The 19,425-nt window shown below is 35.1% G+C and overlaps 1 protein-coding gene across 1 annotated transcript in view; it reads left to right on the forward strand.

Moving 5' to 3' along the window:
- Positions 1-19,425, forward strand: part of LOC120532729 (neuromedin-K receptor-like) — a 290,416-nt gene that overhangs the window by 153,245 nt on the left and 117,746 nt on the right. The window contains exon 3 of the mRNA XM_039759043.1: positions 230-380. Coding sequence (XP_039614977.1) covers positions 230-380 — 151 coding nt within the window. The remainder of the gene's footprint in view (positions 1-229; positions 381-19,425) is intronic.

Raw genomic sequence — 19,425 nt, forward strand, 5'->3', positions numbered from 1 at the left:
TACTGTGTATACTCCAAACAAGTCCCTTTGTTATACAGAAATAAAACAATCACTGCCCCACTTCATGATTTAATAGTTTTCTACACCCACTGTGATAATAAATCAAAATGTATGTATATTGTATAAAAACTTCAAAAATGCAAATAGTTTACCATTTTTAAGCAAAGACTCTACCCTATTGTTTAAGAATACAAAACCGATATTCATTATGCTTTTTATTGTTTTACAGGTATCATACTATTGTTACTGTCCTGGTTTATTTAATCCCTTTGGTTATCATGGGTATTACATACACCATCGTAGGTATCACCCTATGGGGAGGAGAAATCCCTGGAGATACATCTGACAAGTACCACGAACAGCTTAAAGCTAAGAGAAAGGTAATATTATCTATTTTAATATATAATGTGTAAACCAAGTAATGCATATTTAATCAATTTCTTTCTAAATATGGTTAATATCCATTTTTAGAATGCACTAATTGTCATTTGTATTCATTGGGGAGACAAAGATAAATTAAATATGTTGTGGCCAAATCTCAGGGAGTAAACATAACTTTGTTGTCTGAGTATTGCCCAGGATGAAGAGTATACTTAATGTTACTTATTTTTTATTGTTAGATATTTTCAAATAAATATTTGGATAAAGACAAGCAATATACGAAATGCAATGTCACAGGTGGGACAAGGCTCATATTTCACTACATACAAATATTAAGATATTCTCTAAAATTTGTTTGTCCAATCCGGAATGCTTGTGAAGCCACAGGGGGTGGTCTTGTACATTTTCTCTATTGTTTATAGTACTTTTTCAGCTGTGGCTAGAATAGTAGTATTAGTCCACCATCATCTTATGAGCATAACAAAAAGCTACTGCATATAAATTCTTATTCAAATATAGTAGTACAGTATATGCATCACAGTAGGGAATTTTAATTTGTTGATGACTTTTCTCAAATGCTATTAATAGGTTATTTATATAACAAAAGGAAGGAGGACCATAGTTGTAGTTATGGAAGGTCTGTTCCATTCTCTGATCACACTATAAAAAGTCTAACCACAACTTCGTTCTTCCTCCTCTGGTACTCATGTACAAACACTGAGTAAATACAAGATTATGATTGCAAATACTACGCTGTGTGTGTCTGTATGGTACAGATTAGAATGTGTTCAAACCTGTTTCTAGTAATGTGGATATTTTGAAGTTCTGCTACATTTTCTCTCTCTCTCAATTCACATCATCCCTGTGTACTTATGCTGCTTAGAAAATGGAAAGACAATGTGCACTAAAATCTGAATTCTATTTGCAAATTTGGGCCTGGTCTCTCATGTAAAAGTTTATCCAACTTCAGATTATGAAGTTAATTGAAAATGACAACATACGTGAAAAGTACAGTAACACATTATAGGTTATATTTGTTACAGAAGAATTTACTTGAAATGAATCACCTGAATCCATTATACTGAATATTGAGAAGGTATACATTAACATTGCTAGAACAAACACCGAATTAACCAAAGTTAGCTCAAAACATGCTATTGTTAGTACATTATGCTCAATGGATGCTTTGTGCAGTTTTTTTTAATTTGCAGCTTCCAAGCAGATACACTACTGTTTATCATTGCCAACAATATAAGAAACCTTTAAGCATGACAACATATGTTTTGCTCCTTTCTCACCCAATACAGAATTTAAAACTATTAGTATTTGCCAGACACACGCTTTCATTGGGGGCAACAATATTTACATTCCCACTTCCGTAGCTTGTAAGTCATACAATTTCAAAATCCAACTGTCCAGTTCTGCTGTATAAGGAATGCAGGACTGGCTCCTCTCCACTCTTAAAATCATGCAGTGGCAGCTTCAACTGACACCATGCACTCACCTCACTGGTAAACAGCAATTACATCATTAAGGAGAGTGCACATACCTGCTGGCGCAGATTAACCTGCAAGCTCCATACAATCACTAAAAAATAAAGTAAAATCACAAAAAGAAAAAGAAGTAAGTCACGTCCCACTATGTTTCTGTTCAATTACAGGTATAGAGCAATTGGGTTTAAAAAAAAGGATGGATGGATATTAGAATGAGATTAATGTGTCAATGAAATTTGCAGTTAAATAAGATTTTATGTTCACTTCATTGTCCACCGCCTAGAGTCACTAAAATGCTAACACCAAAAATTCTGCACAAGACTTCTAGATGGTCAAATCATTCTGTAACATTAAGTCAATTTCAATGGCAAGTTTGGATTTGTAATTCTTGACTTTTGCACGCTATGCATGTTTCCAAATGTAAGCAAGTCTCATACATGTGGCACCTGACAGTTCAAAGGAGACGCCTCCTAAATAACTTGGCATCTATAATATCCACCACCTGCCCCACAACAGACAAGCTCCAAGGAAATCAAAGCAACACTGTCACTAAGCAGCTCAATGATACACCAAAAAGAATGAAAAAATCCAGGAAAACAAAATGGGAAACAAATTTCAAAGCACTTCAAAATAATCATAAACAGCTACAAACCTAGACACTTTGACCCAAAAAGTAATACAGGAAGCAGCTTAGAAATATTCCCGGGGCAGGATATTAACTGTTCTTTCCTAGTGCTCATTGAGTGTAGAATATGAAGAAAACCTTATGACTAAGAAGAGATGAGAAGGGATTATGTTTTGGTTAAGGTTTTAAAGTGAATAAATATTATGATTTTACATTTTGGAGCATTAATTGGACCTGAAATCATTTATTACATTATTGTGGTGATTAAAATTTTTTATTTACTGTTATTCTATTTTTATTACAATGTGATTTTGTGCTTTTTCAGTATTGATGACATTTGGCAATGTTATTTTCTGTGGCCACAGTAATGTTTAGAGCAATGGCACTGGTTGCCAAAATGTGACCTAACTTGTACGTAATATTTAGTAACAGGATATTCATAAACATTTCTTATTAAATTTGATTTTTGGTATTAAGTCTTGTTTTCTGCTTAATATTTATATTTAAACAGATACCCAGAATTACCCCTGCTTGTCCACTGCTAGTACTTCCATAAGGCTTTGATTTTTCATCTCCTTGTCCTTGATTTTTTATTAGCCCATTTTCCATCCAATCACAAGCCACAGCTAAATGAGAGCAAAGCTAGCTATATGTGATCTGTTTGTTTCTGATTTTTATCTGATAGTTTGCATTACTGTGAAAATTTCTCTTTTGTTTTAATAAAAAACATTTAATTTTTAAGGGCACCTGTGATGGAAGTGAACCTACTTCAATCTATATTGGAACAACATTGGAACGACCACAACATAGCAAAAACACACTATTGAAATAAACACTGCTTTAACATATTCCTAAAAAAGTCCTAATGTTGAACATTTTTATAATTTTATTAAAAATGATTATTCAGTCCATTATCAAATGTACATTTTTTTTATTGTAGCACAATATCTTAGTTTGCCCTTTCGGGTCTATTTCATCAGGTAAATTCTGTGATATTTAACATTAGAGACAAAAGATCTGCAAGCAAAATTCTTTCAGCAAAAGTCAGTGATTTAGATTGATAAAGGTGAATATCATTTTTGAAGCATTGCAAAGCTTTTTGTTTTTGCCACAAGGGATTCCAAGACTGTCAGACAACTAAACATGACTCATTTCAAAACAGTTTTAGTATTTCATTTATATTATCATTTGTTGCTGCAGATAAAGATTTTAACCAAAATGACATACCTACCATTGTATAAATATTCTTATGTCAGAAATATTTAAAAAGTATAAATATGTCAGAATACAAATTTAAATGCAGTTTTGAATAAAATAAATGAAATGTGATCTGATAAAACCAAGACGCTTCATTGCACTCAGTGAACTCATACCTCATGATTGAAAACAAGAAAAGTCTGCTGAACTTTGAAATGTAAGAGACACATTATGGATCCTGTTTTTTTTTTTTTTTCCCTATGTTTTCTTCCTTGTGTTCAAGCTTGTTCTTATGATGAATACATATAATGGATTTACTCATCTCCTTTGTTCAGTTTCATATACAGCATCACAAGGCAGACGATAACCATGAACAGTGTGACAATGCATCACACAACATATTCATGCACAGAGGGCCAATTTAAAGTTATCTAATGACCCAAGTTCCATGTCTTTTTTTGAATGTGAAGACCTGGAGAAAAACTCCACTCTAGACAATGGCTATATCAGGATTTGATCCCAGGGCTCTGGAGATGCGAGACAAAAATGTTAACCAGTGACTCACCATGTTCAAATTTTCTTTGCAGTTCAAATTTTTTCGCTCTAACACCATAATAAAACAGTTATGCTTTTTCTGTCATTAGGGTGGTCTTGAAAAAATTAGTCTTAATGCTTGTTAAGATCTTTGCTTTTCATTTTGTTTTCATGAAACTCAAGAGACTTCCAGAAGGTTTGGGTGAATGACAGGAAGCAAATTATGGGCACCCTGACACATTCACTGATAATGGGCCAGTTTAGAGCTGGCAGGTGTGAGGAGTGAAACAGGTGCATTTAGATTTGCATACAGTAACATAAAACTGACATAAGAATTAATCTTACAGATGATGTAGCATTTGTGAAACCTGCCAAAAGAGTGGTTTTGGTTTAAATTTTTTTTAGGGCAGAAAACAAGATATGTAACTTCCTAAAGCTTTGCTTGCACTTTAATGTTTACTTCTGTTCTTTTCTACACCTGTATAATGCAGTACTCCATACTACCCTGGTAAAACACGTTCTCTCTCTGCCTCTCATTGACGTCCGCATGGAGAAATGCAGTTTGTTTTATACAAAAGTGCGTACAGAAGTTGTTCACATGACATCACTTAATTTGAAATGCAATTCTGTATTAACTAGATGTTCTTGCAGAAAAAAATGATTTAAGTACATTTTTTATTGGTAAGGTATACAATGGAAATTAATTTGCAAAGGATTTTACTATTTACATGAAATACAGAAGTCATTAATTACTTCTTTGTACTTATTAAATATTTATTAACTATCTCAGAGAGCATCTGCTTTGTTTGAGCATGAACAATGCTGCTTTTGAAGTATGTATAAGCATTCCTGTGTGTGAGGTAGAACTGTTTGACCAGGATATAAACAGATTATTATGAACCATGCCAGATTTTCTAGTCTCATCTGGATTTACAAAGGTTTGATGCATTGTTATAAATTAATGCCCCACAAAGAGCGGGTACTTAGCTAGTCATGAATTCTGTCAAAGATGGAGAAATAATGCCCTAAAGTGATCTCCAGGTCTAACCTAATGTACCACAGGATATACAAAGCAAAAACAAAACAGTAAATGTTGAATAAAACAATGGAGACTGCTGGATGATCATTCTTAAAATTATACACTTTGAGATTTAAATAACCAGAAGTGATGAATAAGCAATAATTATGTTATGGATAACAAAAGCATATCAGACTGCTTTACATATACACATGTACATGCTCAACTAGCAAAAAGAAAGGGGTTCATAGCTGCTAAGGAGACAGGACAACACTAGGTTGGCACAACACCAGTGTTTCTTTATATTATAATCTAATTTCCTAATCTAAATAATCTAATTTCATTTTCATTTGTATTTACCTATTGTGGGATATAAAATCATATTAAAGAATGAAAATAGTTATTGTCTATGTAGAGTACAGTATGTATCAGATTTGTCTCAATATACAGCGCCTTAAAACAGTATTCAGCCCTAAGCCAGTATTCACATAAATGGTTGTCACAACCAGGGATTTTGATTACAGTAATTTATTAGTCAAACATTCACTGTGGTGCCCAAAATGAAACAAAACTATAAACTGTTAAAAAAATAAACCAATATTTCCATTTTTTGGAATTATAAACTTTGTTGAACCACCTCTCACAGCTATTACAGCTAGTAAACTTTTCTGAAAAGTCTTTTAAAATGATTGCACAATTTTTTTCAAGTAGGTATGGAAAAATCCTGCTCCATCAGTGCCAGGTGAGCCGGGAAGTGATTGGACAGCAGTGATTAGGACTTGACACAGATGTTTAGTGAAGTTAAGGTCAGGATTTAGGATTGGACGACCCAAAGATATCAAATTTTCTTCATTGTTAACCACTCAATTGTTGCTCTGGCAGTGTGCTTCAGGACGATATCCTGTTAAAAGACAAACATCCTCAACAGTTTAAGCTTTCTAGCAGATGGGAACAGCTTTTCCTCCAGAATCTGTTTGTATTGTGCAGCATTCATCTTCCCATCATTCCTGGCCATTCTGCCAGCCCCTGCTGCTGAAAAGCATCCCCACAACGTGATGCACCCACCAACAGATTTTACAATGGAAATGGTGTTACCTGGCTGATGTGCTCTGTTACACCACACATGCCACTTAGTGTTCAGGCCAAAGGTGGTGCTTTAGTCTTACCAGACCACAATATTTTCTGCTACATCTTTGTAATGACTTACAAGTAACATTTTTGCAAATTCTTTATAGACAATGACACTTTTTTTAAACAGCAAGGGCTTCTTTTTTTGCCACACTTCTACATAGGCCCTTCTGTGCAATGCCTTTGAGATTGTTAAACTATGAATATCCTCTTCAACTGCAGTCAGTGCCTTCTGCAACTCAGAGTGAAAGCTGGTGTCACAGTAGCCTCTTTGACAAGTAATACTGTTGTTCAGCAAGATTAGAGTGGTGGTCTGACCTAAACAATATGGCTTTAGTTTCATATTTTTTCAACTTCCATATGAGAAACTGCACTGAGTTCCAGGGTATGTTCAGTGCATTTCAGATGGTATTGTATCCTTTTAGACCTGTGCTTCTCTATAATAATATCAAGGACTTGTTTTTAATTCTCTTACACCTTTTTTGTCTGCTATGTGGAAAATCTCCATTATACTATTGGACCTCAACAAGAGAAGGGTCGATTATCTTCATAAATGGGATGCACCCATTTGCTACACAAGTGGAGGCCAACAAAAAATTGGGTGAGCTGGTAATACACAGTTAATACACTGAAGCTAAACAAAACACGTAGCCTTATATTAAGGGTATGAATACTTTAAATCTCACAATTTTGATTTTTCCTTTATAGACCCTATGTTGGAATGTTTACATTTTTCTTATTTAGCATTATGTGTGATGTTTTGCAAATCAGCTGGAAAAATGTTTACTTTAATATACTGTAAGTTTAAAATCCAAAACAGTACATTGTGAAAATACTTTGGGCTAAATCTTTTTAAAGGTACTATATAAGTGAGACATCAGACAACTAAAACCCTTTGATTAATGTTTCAGTTCCAGCCTCTTTAAACAGATCTAGCTTTAATTGTTCAATCTGTACATTAATTTACAGAGATGGTGTTCCTCTTGCTATTGTTATAGCTCGCTTTTGGCCAGTCTGTCATTTTGACTTAGTCTGACAAAGTTCATTTCCATTCCTGCGTTAATTTTCCTTGTTTACATCATGCCATCTGGATTCATCATGTGACCATGATTGTTGTGCTGATGCCATCACAGAAGTGAGAGTATAAATATTGCTGTGGTTATCGGATAGTGAATACACAAAATTCCAAACTCTGTATTAGTGTACTTAATTTCCTTTTAATGTAGGTCCTAGCAATAGGATTGAGCTTCTAACTTTTACTTAATTTTGCATTCAGCTACTGAGTATTGTCTTTTCCCAATGAGTTTTGGTTGCCTGGTTATTTTTCTCTCTATTTGTTTCGACTTCTTTGCTTTCCCTGACCATGTCTCTGCCTGCATATATCATCTGTTGGTCTTTCTGCCACTAACAATAATCATCAGCCACTTTTCAGGTATTGTAATACTCAAACTAAATTAGAGAATGCTGCCTTCTGCAGATATCTAGCATACTACAGCAATTAGAAACAGATTAAGGAATTTCCCATTGAATAAACACAATCCATAAATGTCTAGTTCAAGTGTACATGGGCAGAAAGGGAGAATGACCAGTTACATGAATATAAACCATAAGGAAGAGAAAGTAAATACATTTCAGTCAAGAGAAATTTTTGCATTTGGTAATCCCCATGAATCTTGAGGCTTGCCCAATGACAATGAACTTTGCTATCCCACCTTACACTCTGTGTTGACATTGTGCTATTTTATGGTATTAATTAAGCTATTTTTACTTTGGTACTGAAAGCCACTTAAAAGTAATGACCTAAGGCTACCTCTTTAGTGCATACTGCCTGCTTTGCAAAGGGTACTATCATTCTTGGTGAAATATAAATAAAATGTGTTATTATTGGTTTGCCATGAGGGCAGAAATTAGGGTGAAGATTGGGAATATACTTCAAGCACATTTCAGAAAATTTGAACTTTAAACAAACTAGACAACAGAATACCAATGATCAAATTTAACAGATAACATTTCAATAATCAAGGTTCCTAAATCTCGTCTAATGCATTTTTTTCTAAGTAATCACAGCTGTGTTTTTATTAAAAATACAAATATCTCAACTCTGTTCTTACTCCATCTTATTCTTGACTCCATCTTAAATAGTATCATCCAAATGAAGCTGTGTGTAGAATCTTCACCAAGTCATAAGGCTGGCAACATAAGACTGGTCCAGAATGATAATTTAATGCACACCCAAAACATGTGGCCCAGTGAGGCTGGAACTTGATTGCAATGTTTGCATGTTGGATCTTGCCTGGAAACATTTTGGACAATTTTGAATGAGACAGATGTGCTCGATAAAAAAATTTAAGTTGAATAATTGTTTGCTTTGTGCATGTGGAGCTAGAGTGAATTCTGTGCATGGCTGCCTTCCACTCCTACTTTGAAATGTTCAGTGAGAGATCATTTCACTGTATTCTGGAAGCTTTGAAAGGAAGGGACTTTAAAATATTTTTTATATATTATAGAAATGCTGTCTGAGTCCTCAGGACTGATCAATATTTCTTCTGGAATAGAATAGATTTATGGCCAAATCAAGTAGAGCAGTTTGCACTTGATTTAGAAAAGGTCTAAAAAGTCAGCAAATAAAATAAAACTATTCAAGTAAAATGCTAACAAGTCAAGAAGATATTGTCAGAGAATGTACTTGTCTCACAATAAACCAAATGTTTTGTTTTTAAACAAATATCAGACCATAAGACTGTGTAGCTTGCTCTTTAGAGAACTGCCATGACATTATGCACACACATGCATGCACACATAATCTAGCAATATGTAGCATTATAGCAAGCATAATCCAAAATGGCAGAAAAATACAGCAATGCAATCAATACTACAAAAAAGGCTAAAAAATAGAAATTGAAACTTAAACTTTCAACTTATGGACTAAACTGAGAGAAAACAATACAAATCATGATATGTACCTTAATATTGTTCCCCTCATACTCTCGCCAACAATTGTATCAAAGACTAACTTGGCAACAACTGGTGTCAGAAAAGATGAAATATAGAGAAAACAATTGCCCATATGCAAACCTTTTTTGTGGTATGATGGATACAATATAGTTAAATGTCTCTTACTTTGTGCAGTTGTTTACCAGCAAACAATCAGTTTAAAGCTGATTGGTTGAATGGCTGTCCTGTAGCAACAACTGTGATCTGGATCCATAATTAAAAGAAACCTTACAATACTACATAAGTAATGTTATGTAATACAGTCATACATACATATATTCGTATAGTAGAATAAGAAAGATTCCAAACATGATGGCTGTTACAAAAAATGGAAAATAGTACTCCCCACATGAGATCTTAGCAGAAATTAGCTACAGCTCCTCATGAGGCATTCGAACAGTGTAACAGTGTTAGCCAAGAATGCAAACAAGGATGAAACTGACAGCATCTATGAAGACTTTAGACCTACGATTGCTATAAGAATGATCCTCTATGAGAAGGTAAAACGCTAACAAGTCAGCAAACAGCAGAAAATGTGCTTTAGATACAATCTGGAGTAATCCCAAAAATTGTCTGACCAGTTTGGCAACACAGCATAAAAATGTACAAAACTTAGTGCATGACAAATGTGGAACAGACCATACAGATAAGAAAAGTACAATACCAGATGTAAGTAAGAAGGTCTGGCAGTTTTTCAAATATAAGGTGTGGGATGTTTATGTTTTGCATCAAAAGAAGAGACTTTTCAGGAAAATAATAAATAAATAAGTAAGGTCACACGTCACCTAGAGCTACAGACAATTCTACTGTAGTTGATGTGTTCTGGTATGTGCATATCAGAAAGTAGCCGACCTAGGACTGTATACAATTATGTCCATAAATATTTGGACAGAGACACTTTTTTCTAATTTTGGTTCTGTACATTACCACAATGAATTTTAAATGAAACACTTCAGATGCAGTTGAAGTGCAGACTTTCAGCTTTAATTCAGTTGGCTGAACAAAAAGATTGCATAAAAATGTGAGGCAACTAAAGCATTTTTTTAACACAATCTCTTCATTTCAGTGGCTCAAAAGTAATTGGACAATTGACTCAAAGGCTATTTCATGGGCAGGTGTGGGCAAGTCTGTTGTTATGTCATTATCAATTAAGTAGAGAAAAGGCCTGGAGATGATTTGAGGTGTGGTGCTTGCATGTGGAAGATTTTGCTGTGAACAGACAACATGCGGTCAAAGGAGCTCCCCATGCAGGTGAAAGAAGCCATCTTTAAGCTGTGAAAACAGAAAAAAAACCCTCAGAGACATTGATACAATATTACGAGTGGCAAAATCTACAGTTTGGTACATCCTGAGAAAGAAAGTAAGCACTGGTGAACTCAGCAACGCAAAAAGACCTGGGGCCTAATGTATAAACGGTGCGTACGCACAGAAATGTTGCGTAAGAACTTTTCCACGTTCAAATCGCGATGTATAAAACCTACACTTGGCGTAAAGCCACGCACTTTTCCATGGTACCTCATGCCTTGTCGTACGAAAGTTCTCCGCTCGGTTTTGCAAACTGGCGGAACCCAGCGTCAAAGCAATGGTACTGTTCTTGTGTTATTACTCATTATTTTCATGACGCGGCTTTATAAATACACAGAAACTAACTGCATATTGTTTATTAGTGTAATGCATCTGATTGTAATTAACTCGTAACAATATAATGGTCCAGGGAACAGCCATAGTATTCCAAATACCAGAACTGCTTTAGCGTTGTTACTCTCACTTCTCCTTCTTCTTCTTCTTTCAGCTCCTCCCATTAGGAGTTGCCACAGCGGATCATCTTTTTCCATATTACTCTCGCTGCACGACTCGGCGTATTTATGTCACTGTATCTGAGTGTGAATCACAGCAGCAGCTGATCGGAAAGAGAATTATCGGTATACAGCTTTAAGGACACGCTACCTCAGCCACAGCAAAACGTTTTAAAGCCTTTCCTGTACAGACCTCGAGGTTCAGAAACAGTTTAATCCCAAGAACTTTAAATGCACTCAATCAATTGCTCCTTGTAGAACGGTTTGTACTTATAAGTACAATCACCCCACTGTAAACTTGAACTACAGTTATAATACAATCTCACAACCTGGGCCACTTTATAAAGCGCGTATTTACATATGATGACGATATCATTTTTAAGGTGAAATACAGCAAAATATGTTTGTTAAATTATAAAGATTAAACTTTAACTTCATTTAAATAATCTATATTCTTCACTGGGAGAGTCGTGAAGGATAGAATAATTAAACATGTACTACGAAGGTATTTCAATGTTCTTTAAACGTTCTGAAGAATCTGCGCTAAGCTTACAGATGGCTTAACGTCTATTACAGAGCTGATTGTATGGCGATCGGTTACTTGTGGAAAGAAAAGCAAGGACTCTTGGGGCGGCCACGGCAATATATATTGAATATAAAACAGAAAGAGAAAATAACAACACAGCTAAAAACGCAGCGACAAATTTCGACAAAAGATAAATGCTTGTCATGAGCACGAGGCTGCTGTGCAGTGTCCGCAATGGACGCGGCCATCCACCGTGATAAGCTACCTTACTGACATTGGCCGACGAAGGAGCCACCGATTCTTCCTCTGCCCTGTGCCACCACAAGCCTAGTGCCGCCCCTGAGTACTGCTGCAATAAATTATTTCATCGAAGTGAAACACATGTTTAATAATGTGCTTTAGCTCCTATCATCATGAAAATGACATCACGTATACATCTCAGTATTTTAGTTATTCAGAGAGCTGTAATATCACGAATGTAATGGACTCTGTGTCCAGTTGGAGGAAGAGAGCCAGTTTAAGAAGCAAGTAGTGATTCACACACATAGAGCACATACGAGTAGAAGATCAAATACAAAACAAAGCATTTAACGTGCTACTTTAATTACGATGTGATTTGAGAAACTGGTTAATTAAATGATTTTAAGATGAAGTTTATAATGTTCTACTAAATGACAAAATAAACTACGTGATTAATGTGGAAATGTCGAGATTGAAGTTGACATTTTGTGCTTTTTCCCCACCGTGTGCCTTTTTTCTCTGTACCCTAATAAACTTTCATATGACACAGACAGTGGGCTTACAACTCTTCTTTTCATGGCAACTTTGATATGTGACTTCTTTTTTATTTCCGGCACTGTGCGATTTTGTGAATGTGAGCTTTCAAGTTTCTCCAACACGCTATGTCACTCGATCAACTTCATTTTGTTGATTATACCACGGTTTATTTGAACAAATAGCATGTTTTTCCCTCTATAACAAATATCTTATTTCATTTTAAGACATCCTTATAATTAGCTATTTTTTCATAATAAGTAAATTGTAGACAAAGATTCTAATAATTAGATTATATGTCTTACACATACAAATCTACTCAAGTCAGTTATTCTTAAAAAAAAAAAACAAGATCTATTACTGTATTTCTTTTCAAGATTGTCTGGCTTGTTAAGATTTCATTTTTTGCAGTGTGGTGATGTCCATGAGTTCAAGACTTCAGGCTGTCATTGCCAGCAAAGGGTTTTCAACCAAGTATTAAAAATGAACATTTTATTTCCAGTTATTTAATTTGTCCAATTACTTTTGAGCCCCTGAAATAAAGGGATTGTGTTAAAAAAATGCTTTAGTTGCCTCACATTTTTATGCAATCTTTTTGTTGAACCCACTGAATTAAAGCTGAAAGTCTGCACTTCAACTGCATCTGAGTTGCTTCATTTAAAATTCATTGTGGTAATGTACAGAACCAAAATTAGAAAAAAGTTGTCTCTGTCCAAATATTTATGGACCTAACTGTATATCTTCCTACGTATTGATTCTCTGTGTTTAAAAATTATGCTTTATGTTTACGATATTGGTGTTTCATCCATACTATAATTGTAATTAGTTTTAAATGGAGAGGTTTAATTAGAAAAATTTGAATTGAACCGAATAGATTTGTTCATCAACATTAGATGTAAACTGTAAGAAGGGAGCATTTGGAGACTAATGAAGTGTGAAGCTAAGCCTCTTGCAGAGAGACAGTTGGGCATTTCAGAGCTTTTGAAATGTTAGACCACATTTATTTCTTAGGAAGACGACAGATTGCCAAACCAAAAGGAGAATGGCACTGTACTTCTGCAGGGGAAAGATAACAGGGTTTTAGCACTGACAAAAAGAGACTGGGTTTCTAGTCCAGACTTAGACAGCGTATTGAGAGTTAAGCTGTGTTTTTAATCAAGATGAGTACAGCTCACTGAAAAAGAATTTTTCCAGAGAAGTTAGCAAATTTTACAAGAATGGTCTCTGTGCTTAAATAGCAGAAACAATTTGATTCATGACCTAGATGATTAAAAAGCATGCTAAGTTCTTAAACTAGAAAATCAAACTGATCTTTCATCAAGCCAAAAACAAAACCATGTCTTAATCAAAATAACACTGCCAAAGAATCAAAAACCAGGAACAGTAATATAGATAAACAGAGTGCTAAGTGCTGCAGGGATTATCCAGTTAAACTCGTGTCATGCTTCTGACATCATGAGTTGCAACTTCCAACCTGATTACCATAGCATTGCCAAAAAAGCATCATCACAAAATGGCAGCTCCCATAAAAAACAAAATGGCATCAGCAAAACACGTGAATAATTTCAGACACTATCAAAGAAGTAATGAAATAAAACTTGCATCAGAACTGAATTCAGCATTCTAAGAAACCATCATATTTAAATAATAATTTAAAAATCTGTCTCCCAAAAAACTGTAACAAATTATAAGCAAAACATAATAAAAAAATGTCTAGGGATCAATGATGTTATCGATTCTGCACAAGAACAGTTTGTTACACTTATTGGTAAATATCGTATATTAAGCAGAACATCCATTGCCTTGTGGACATCAGTATAGTGGTACTACATGATCAGAATGCAGAGGAAGAAAAGCCACAGAAAGCAAAGCCAGTGGCGCAACTGAGTCAGTAATAAAGCCATACATTGAAATTGCAAGCAGATTATGGTATCCATCCAGGCAACCGGTCAATACCTTTAGGGAAACATAGACTGGAACAAAAGGTGCCGAAGGCAGTACTAGATGACAGTGATCTAAAAGGTTGTAAAACATTCACTGAAATGTTTTATTTTTCTTTATTGCTAAGCCAAAAGAATTAAATGTTTTAGGGGTTATAATCTTGAGGCCTTGATGTTAAATATTAGTAAAAGCTTTGAATCTGTTAGCATTTTTAATTTGTTTACAAGTTCTCTAGATACTTGCCACCTGCTACAGGAAAATTATATATCAAATTTCTGTTATTCTATGTTGAGAAAGGCTTACATCATTAAAAAAGCTTGTTAGTTAAGTTTGTCAGTAGACCAACTACTACAAATCTGTTAAAGAAATGTTAGTTTTCTAAATTAAATCTTGTTGATTCAATTGAGAAAGCAAAGGATTTGAAAGGAAACAAGATTTACTAAGATTGACTTGACACATTTACATTACTCCTTTTTAATGCTAGTAATGTTGTGATATGTTGGCAGTCACTTTCTAACCTTTGTCGGAGGGAATGGGAGGGATGGATGGAGAGATTCCTAACTGTAAGGAGTGGACACAACTTCTACAGAGTGACAGAGATAAAGCTTAATATGAGGCAGAACTGCAGAGTGAAGTGTATTAGGAGTGAGAAGGCTAAAGGCGACAGACAGGGGTGACGTGGATAGTGAAGTGGACAGATATGTATAATAGCTAAAATAGGAAAGCTACAGTGCTTTGATAATTGACTATGTTTTGGAAGTATGCTCTGTAATCCAAAGTAGCAGTGCTAGCAATTGTGCTGCGTTTGTATAGAAACAAGAGCAATAAACCTGAAGAAGCACTGAGAGCTTTGAGTCCTCCTGTTTCTATTTATATGGGTCAATGTAATATGTAGTAATACACTGTTAAGGTTGCTCATCAAAACCTTTCATTCCTCTAATTACAAGGAAAGTTTACTAAATTCTAAAGATGCACTTGGCAGTCTGGCTGCACTGAATGTGTATCATATTTGTATGACACCTGTTCATCTTAGAACTGCAAGGCATTACAGAGGGTGTCAGGTTATTACTAGAACACAACTCTCCTACTCAGGATATAAAGATAACTCAAGTTACCTTAGAAAGGCAAGCAGTGTGATTAAAGACCTCCACATCCTCCACAGGCGCTTTTCTTCCTCGTCTGTTCTAGCAAGTGATGGAGAACGAGTAACACGCTGCTAAATTTACAAATACTTTTAGTCACAGATCATAAGGCTGTATGAGAGCATGTGCTTTGTGTGTTTGACATATATTTGTTATAATCATTGTTTTTTGTTGCAATTATATCTTTGTCACAAGTATGTGGGAGGCATGTAAGTAATACTCTTATTACATTATGTATATATAACAAAAAAAACCTGAACTATTCCTCTTTTATTTTGTCACAGATAAGCAAAAAAAGCATTGAAACCCTATTGCAGTACATCATTTGACTTTATTTCTACCTGTTCCCATTTATAGCATTTATATTTTTTTGCATTTTGAAGATGCATGTTATGCCTGAAGGCCACTTAGAATTCTACTGCATGCTGCTAAATCTTTGTCTACATTACCGGCAATGTGTGAAAAGCAGCTACTGTATAGAATTCCTAAGAAATTTATAGAATGCATAACATTTTTAGGCAAAGCATGAAATGTCTGTGTTGCTTAAATATATACTATATACTTTCCCTACGCTTTGTATATAATAGCTAGGCATTATACAGAATGACTTGTCAATTTGCCTCTTGGTATTGCATATAATGCCTAGGAAATGTTTGAAATTAATTGTTTTATACTTTGACACCCCAATTTTGGCATTCCATAGATTTCCTAGGCATTCTACACATTCCTTAATTACACATTGATGGTAACATCTATAACATCATTCCATTGATTGATTGTTACTTGAAGAAATTGTAGCAGAGTAAAGTTCCATAAAAAATTAGTACAACTTCTTATCAGTAGAAATGATACATGATGATTTAAAAAAAAAATAAATAAATAAATCTTTCTCCAAACACATATTACTTGTTTTTGTTTTGACGTTTAGGCTTTGCAGAACATTTTTCAATTTTTTCCATATTAGTCCTTGATAAATTACACATATTTTTCAGAGATAAATGTCAAAGAAACAATACTGTAACAAAAATCATTACAAAGGTTTTGATTGTTTTTTGGTTAAGTCCAAACAGTTGCAATGCTTAAGCAAATTTTTAAATTAATTAAAAATTTGAGTTGGGTGTCTGTTAATAGTTACTGTTATCTGGTGCAAAACATTTTGTAATCAATTGTCATGGATGCCAGGGGCTATGACCCGGCAGGAATGCCTTGGAAGACCGGAAGTGGGCGTGCGCCCATCTGGGACCACGTGGGGGCTGCCTTCCTGGTTGCTTTGGGGGCCACAGGTACAGGGCATGGAAGCCCCACTCTGTAGGGGCCCGTGTTCCCCGCCAGGAGGCGCCCTAGTGCCTTGGGGACCTGTTGCCCCAGCACTTCCACCACAGTAGGAAGTGCTGGGAGGGAAGACTGTGGGAAACACCCGGGGAGCTGCCGGGAGGACAGCCGGCACTTCAGCCACGCTGGGGCGTGGCCAAGTGAGGAATGCCGGGAACACCTGGTGCTTATCCGGGGACAGGATAAAAGGGGCCGTCTCCATTCATTCGTGGCTGGAGTCGGGAGGAGGCAGGACGAAGCACAGAGGAGGTGTGGAGGCGGCCCGAAGAGAGGCATTTGTGGCCAGGACTGAGTATTTGGGGGGTTTCTGTGCACGTGATTGGGTCTTAGTGACCATTGGCTGAGGTCTGTGTGACCAATTTATTTATTGTAAATATTGCAAATAAAACGTGTGGTGGGTGAAACAACATGTCCGCCTGTCTGTGTCCGGGTTAGCTCCACACAATGTGTGATCTATATATTTTTACATGTGTATTATCCAAGTATAAATAACTTTATTGCAAATATGGCTCATCACTGCACACTGGTTTGTGAGATTTCAACGATGTTAATGAGTGGCACTGCCATTTGTAAATTCACCTTGTTTAGACTATGGATTCTGAGGAAAAAACTTTTCTGCCTTAACATTCAACTGAAATTGTAAACATATTGTTCTTTTACACATTTTGACTAAAGGCTATTCTCCACAGTAAGAGTGCAGTTACATATCTATTTCTTTAGTATACCAGCAAAACAGACCCACTAAAAAATACAATGTTTATGCTGTGTTTCCTCTTCTGCCTTTTAATTTTTTTTTATATGTATGCAGGTACATTCTTTTTTTTTTTGAGAAAAGGTAAGAGAATAGCATAATTTAATAAATACTAAACAAATTTCTGATCTTGAAGTTGCATATTTTAGATTTGTCAAACGTATTGAGTTACTCACATTAATTCTGTTATATTTCATGCCTTATTTATAAGCTTTAAATATTGATTTGCAATTTTGGGATGTCAGCAATCCAGCAATTGTCAGAAAACTGAATTAGCATCCACAAAATAGTCTTCAAATGACAGTGTTTTGTTTAAATTTGTGTAACTCGGCTAACTTATACAAGTGACACGTTGCAGGGAGGTTAGGCAATTTTACATTACTAAGGGACTACTAATACTACTTTAATTGGCAAGTTCTGGTGCTCCAGCATCTTACACATTTATTTTAATGATGCTTGTGTAGCAATCAAGCATTTATTTATCTTAAAAATAAAATTGACAGCGAATGTTTGCTTGTTTGGCCACTTCTTCTAGATGGCGATGTCCATCAGAAGAGAGCAGGATTATTGTGGACCAGAGCATGACTCTCTTCTGTCTGAACCTTTTGGTTATTTTGGAAGCATTATGAAAGTTTCTTGAATACTGAAGTTTGTGATTTGTTTCTGGGGCATAATATTAAACTGTAAAATGCTTACCCGTTACATTTATATTGAAACAAATGTGCATATTGTTTCACTTATTTGTAGCTTTGTAGAATTACTAGCTGTGCTACCTGTCTAAGGTGGGCTGAAATCTAAGTAATCAACCTTGGTAGTCAATTTATACCTCTGCGCTAACCTTTGCAGTGGACCATCTGTTGGAATGTATTTTGTAATGCATGTATTAACAAAATGCATTACTACAAATGTTTTAATTGGCCATATATTGGAATGACAAATGCAATATATTTTATTACTAAAAACGTTTTTGATGCACCATCTTTTGGAATGCCAGAAACATAGCAACTGGACAGACAGACAGAACCTTTGTCCTTTTATTATTCATATCATATGGACTGGTTTAGTGCTATTATAAACTAAAACAATGTGTGTAGTACAGAGAGGATATTACCTTGTGTTTAAATCTAATGATCCGCTTTATTTCTAAGCAATGATTCAGCTTCATTCAAACTTTTTAGGTTGTGTGTCGTTCTAGTGTTTCATGACATTTGCAATTTATAAAAAACTTACCTACTGTGATATTGCTAAAGTTACAAAGTAAGCAAAAATGTCATGTGTTTATAGTATATTCTCTGAAAACATTTTATAACTGTTTATTTAATGCATAACTTGACACATTTTTCCATGTTGGGTTTTGTAATAGGTTCATAACAGAACATTACATAGACTAGCTGAGGTACTATCGAATGGCTCAGAATAATATGATTTTTTCCCTCTTTTCTATTGTTTCATTTGTAATCTTGTGAGCAATACTGTAATGAATCTGTTGTTTATCCTTTGCCAAACTCCATGGCCCCAGTCCAAAATATTTAAGACATTCATTTTCTTTAATGTTGTATATTGCATATCTTGTAATTTTGTGAGGCTGAGATATAATACTCAATGCTTGTTCTTGTTCCTTGAATAATTGGACGTTAATTCCTTTATTTAATTTTGCTATCATATTTGACTTCTAGATGCTAATTTTCAGTGTTTACAGAAAAAAAATACATAACTTATGAAATCATTTTTTGGTTGCAATGGCACATGGCCTGGCACTTCTTCTGAGTGTGGCTTACTAATAAGAGCAAGTA

This window comes from Polypterus senegalus, chromosome 7, assembly GCF_016835505.1.
Source record: "Polypterus senegalus isolate Bchr_013 chromosome 7, ASM1683550v1, whole genome shotgun sequence".
NCBI classification, from domain to species: Eukaryota; Metazoa; Chordata; class Cladistia; order Polypteriformes; family Polypteridae; genus Polypterus; species Polypterus senegalus.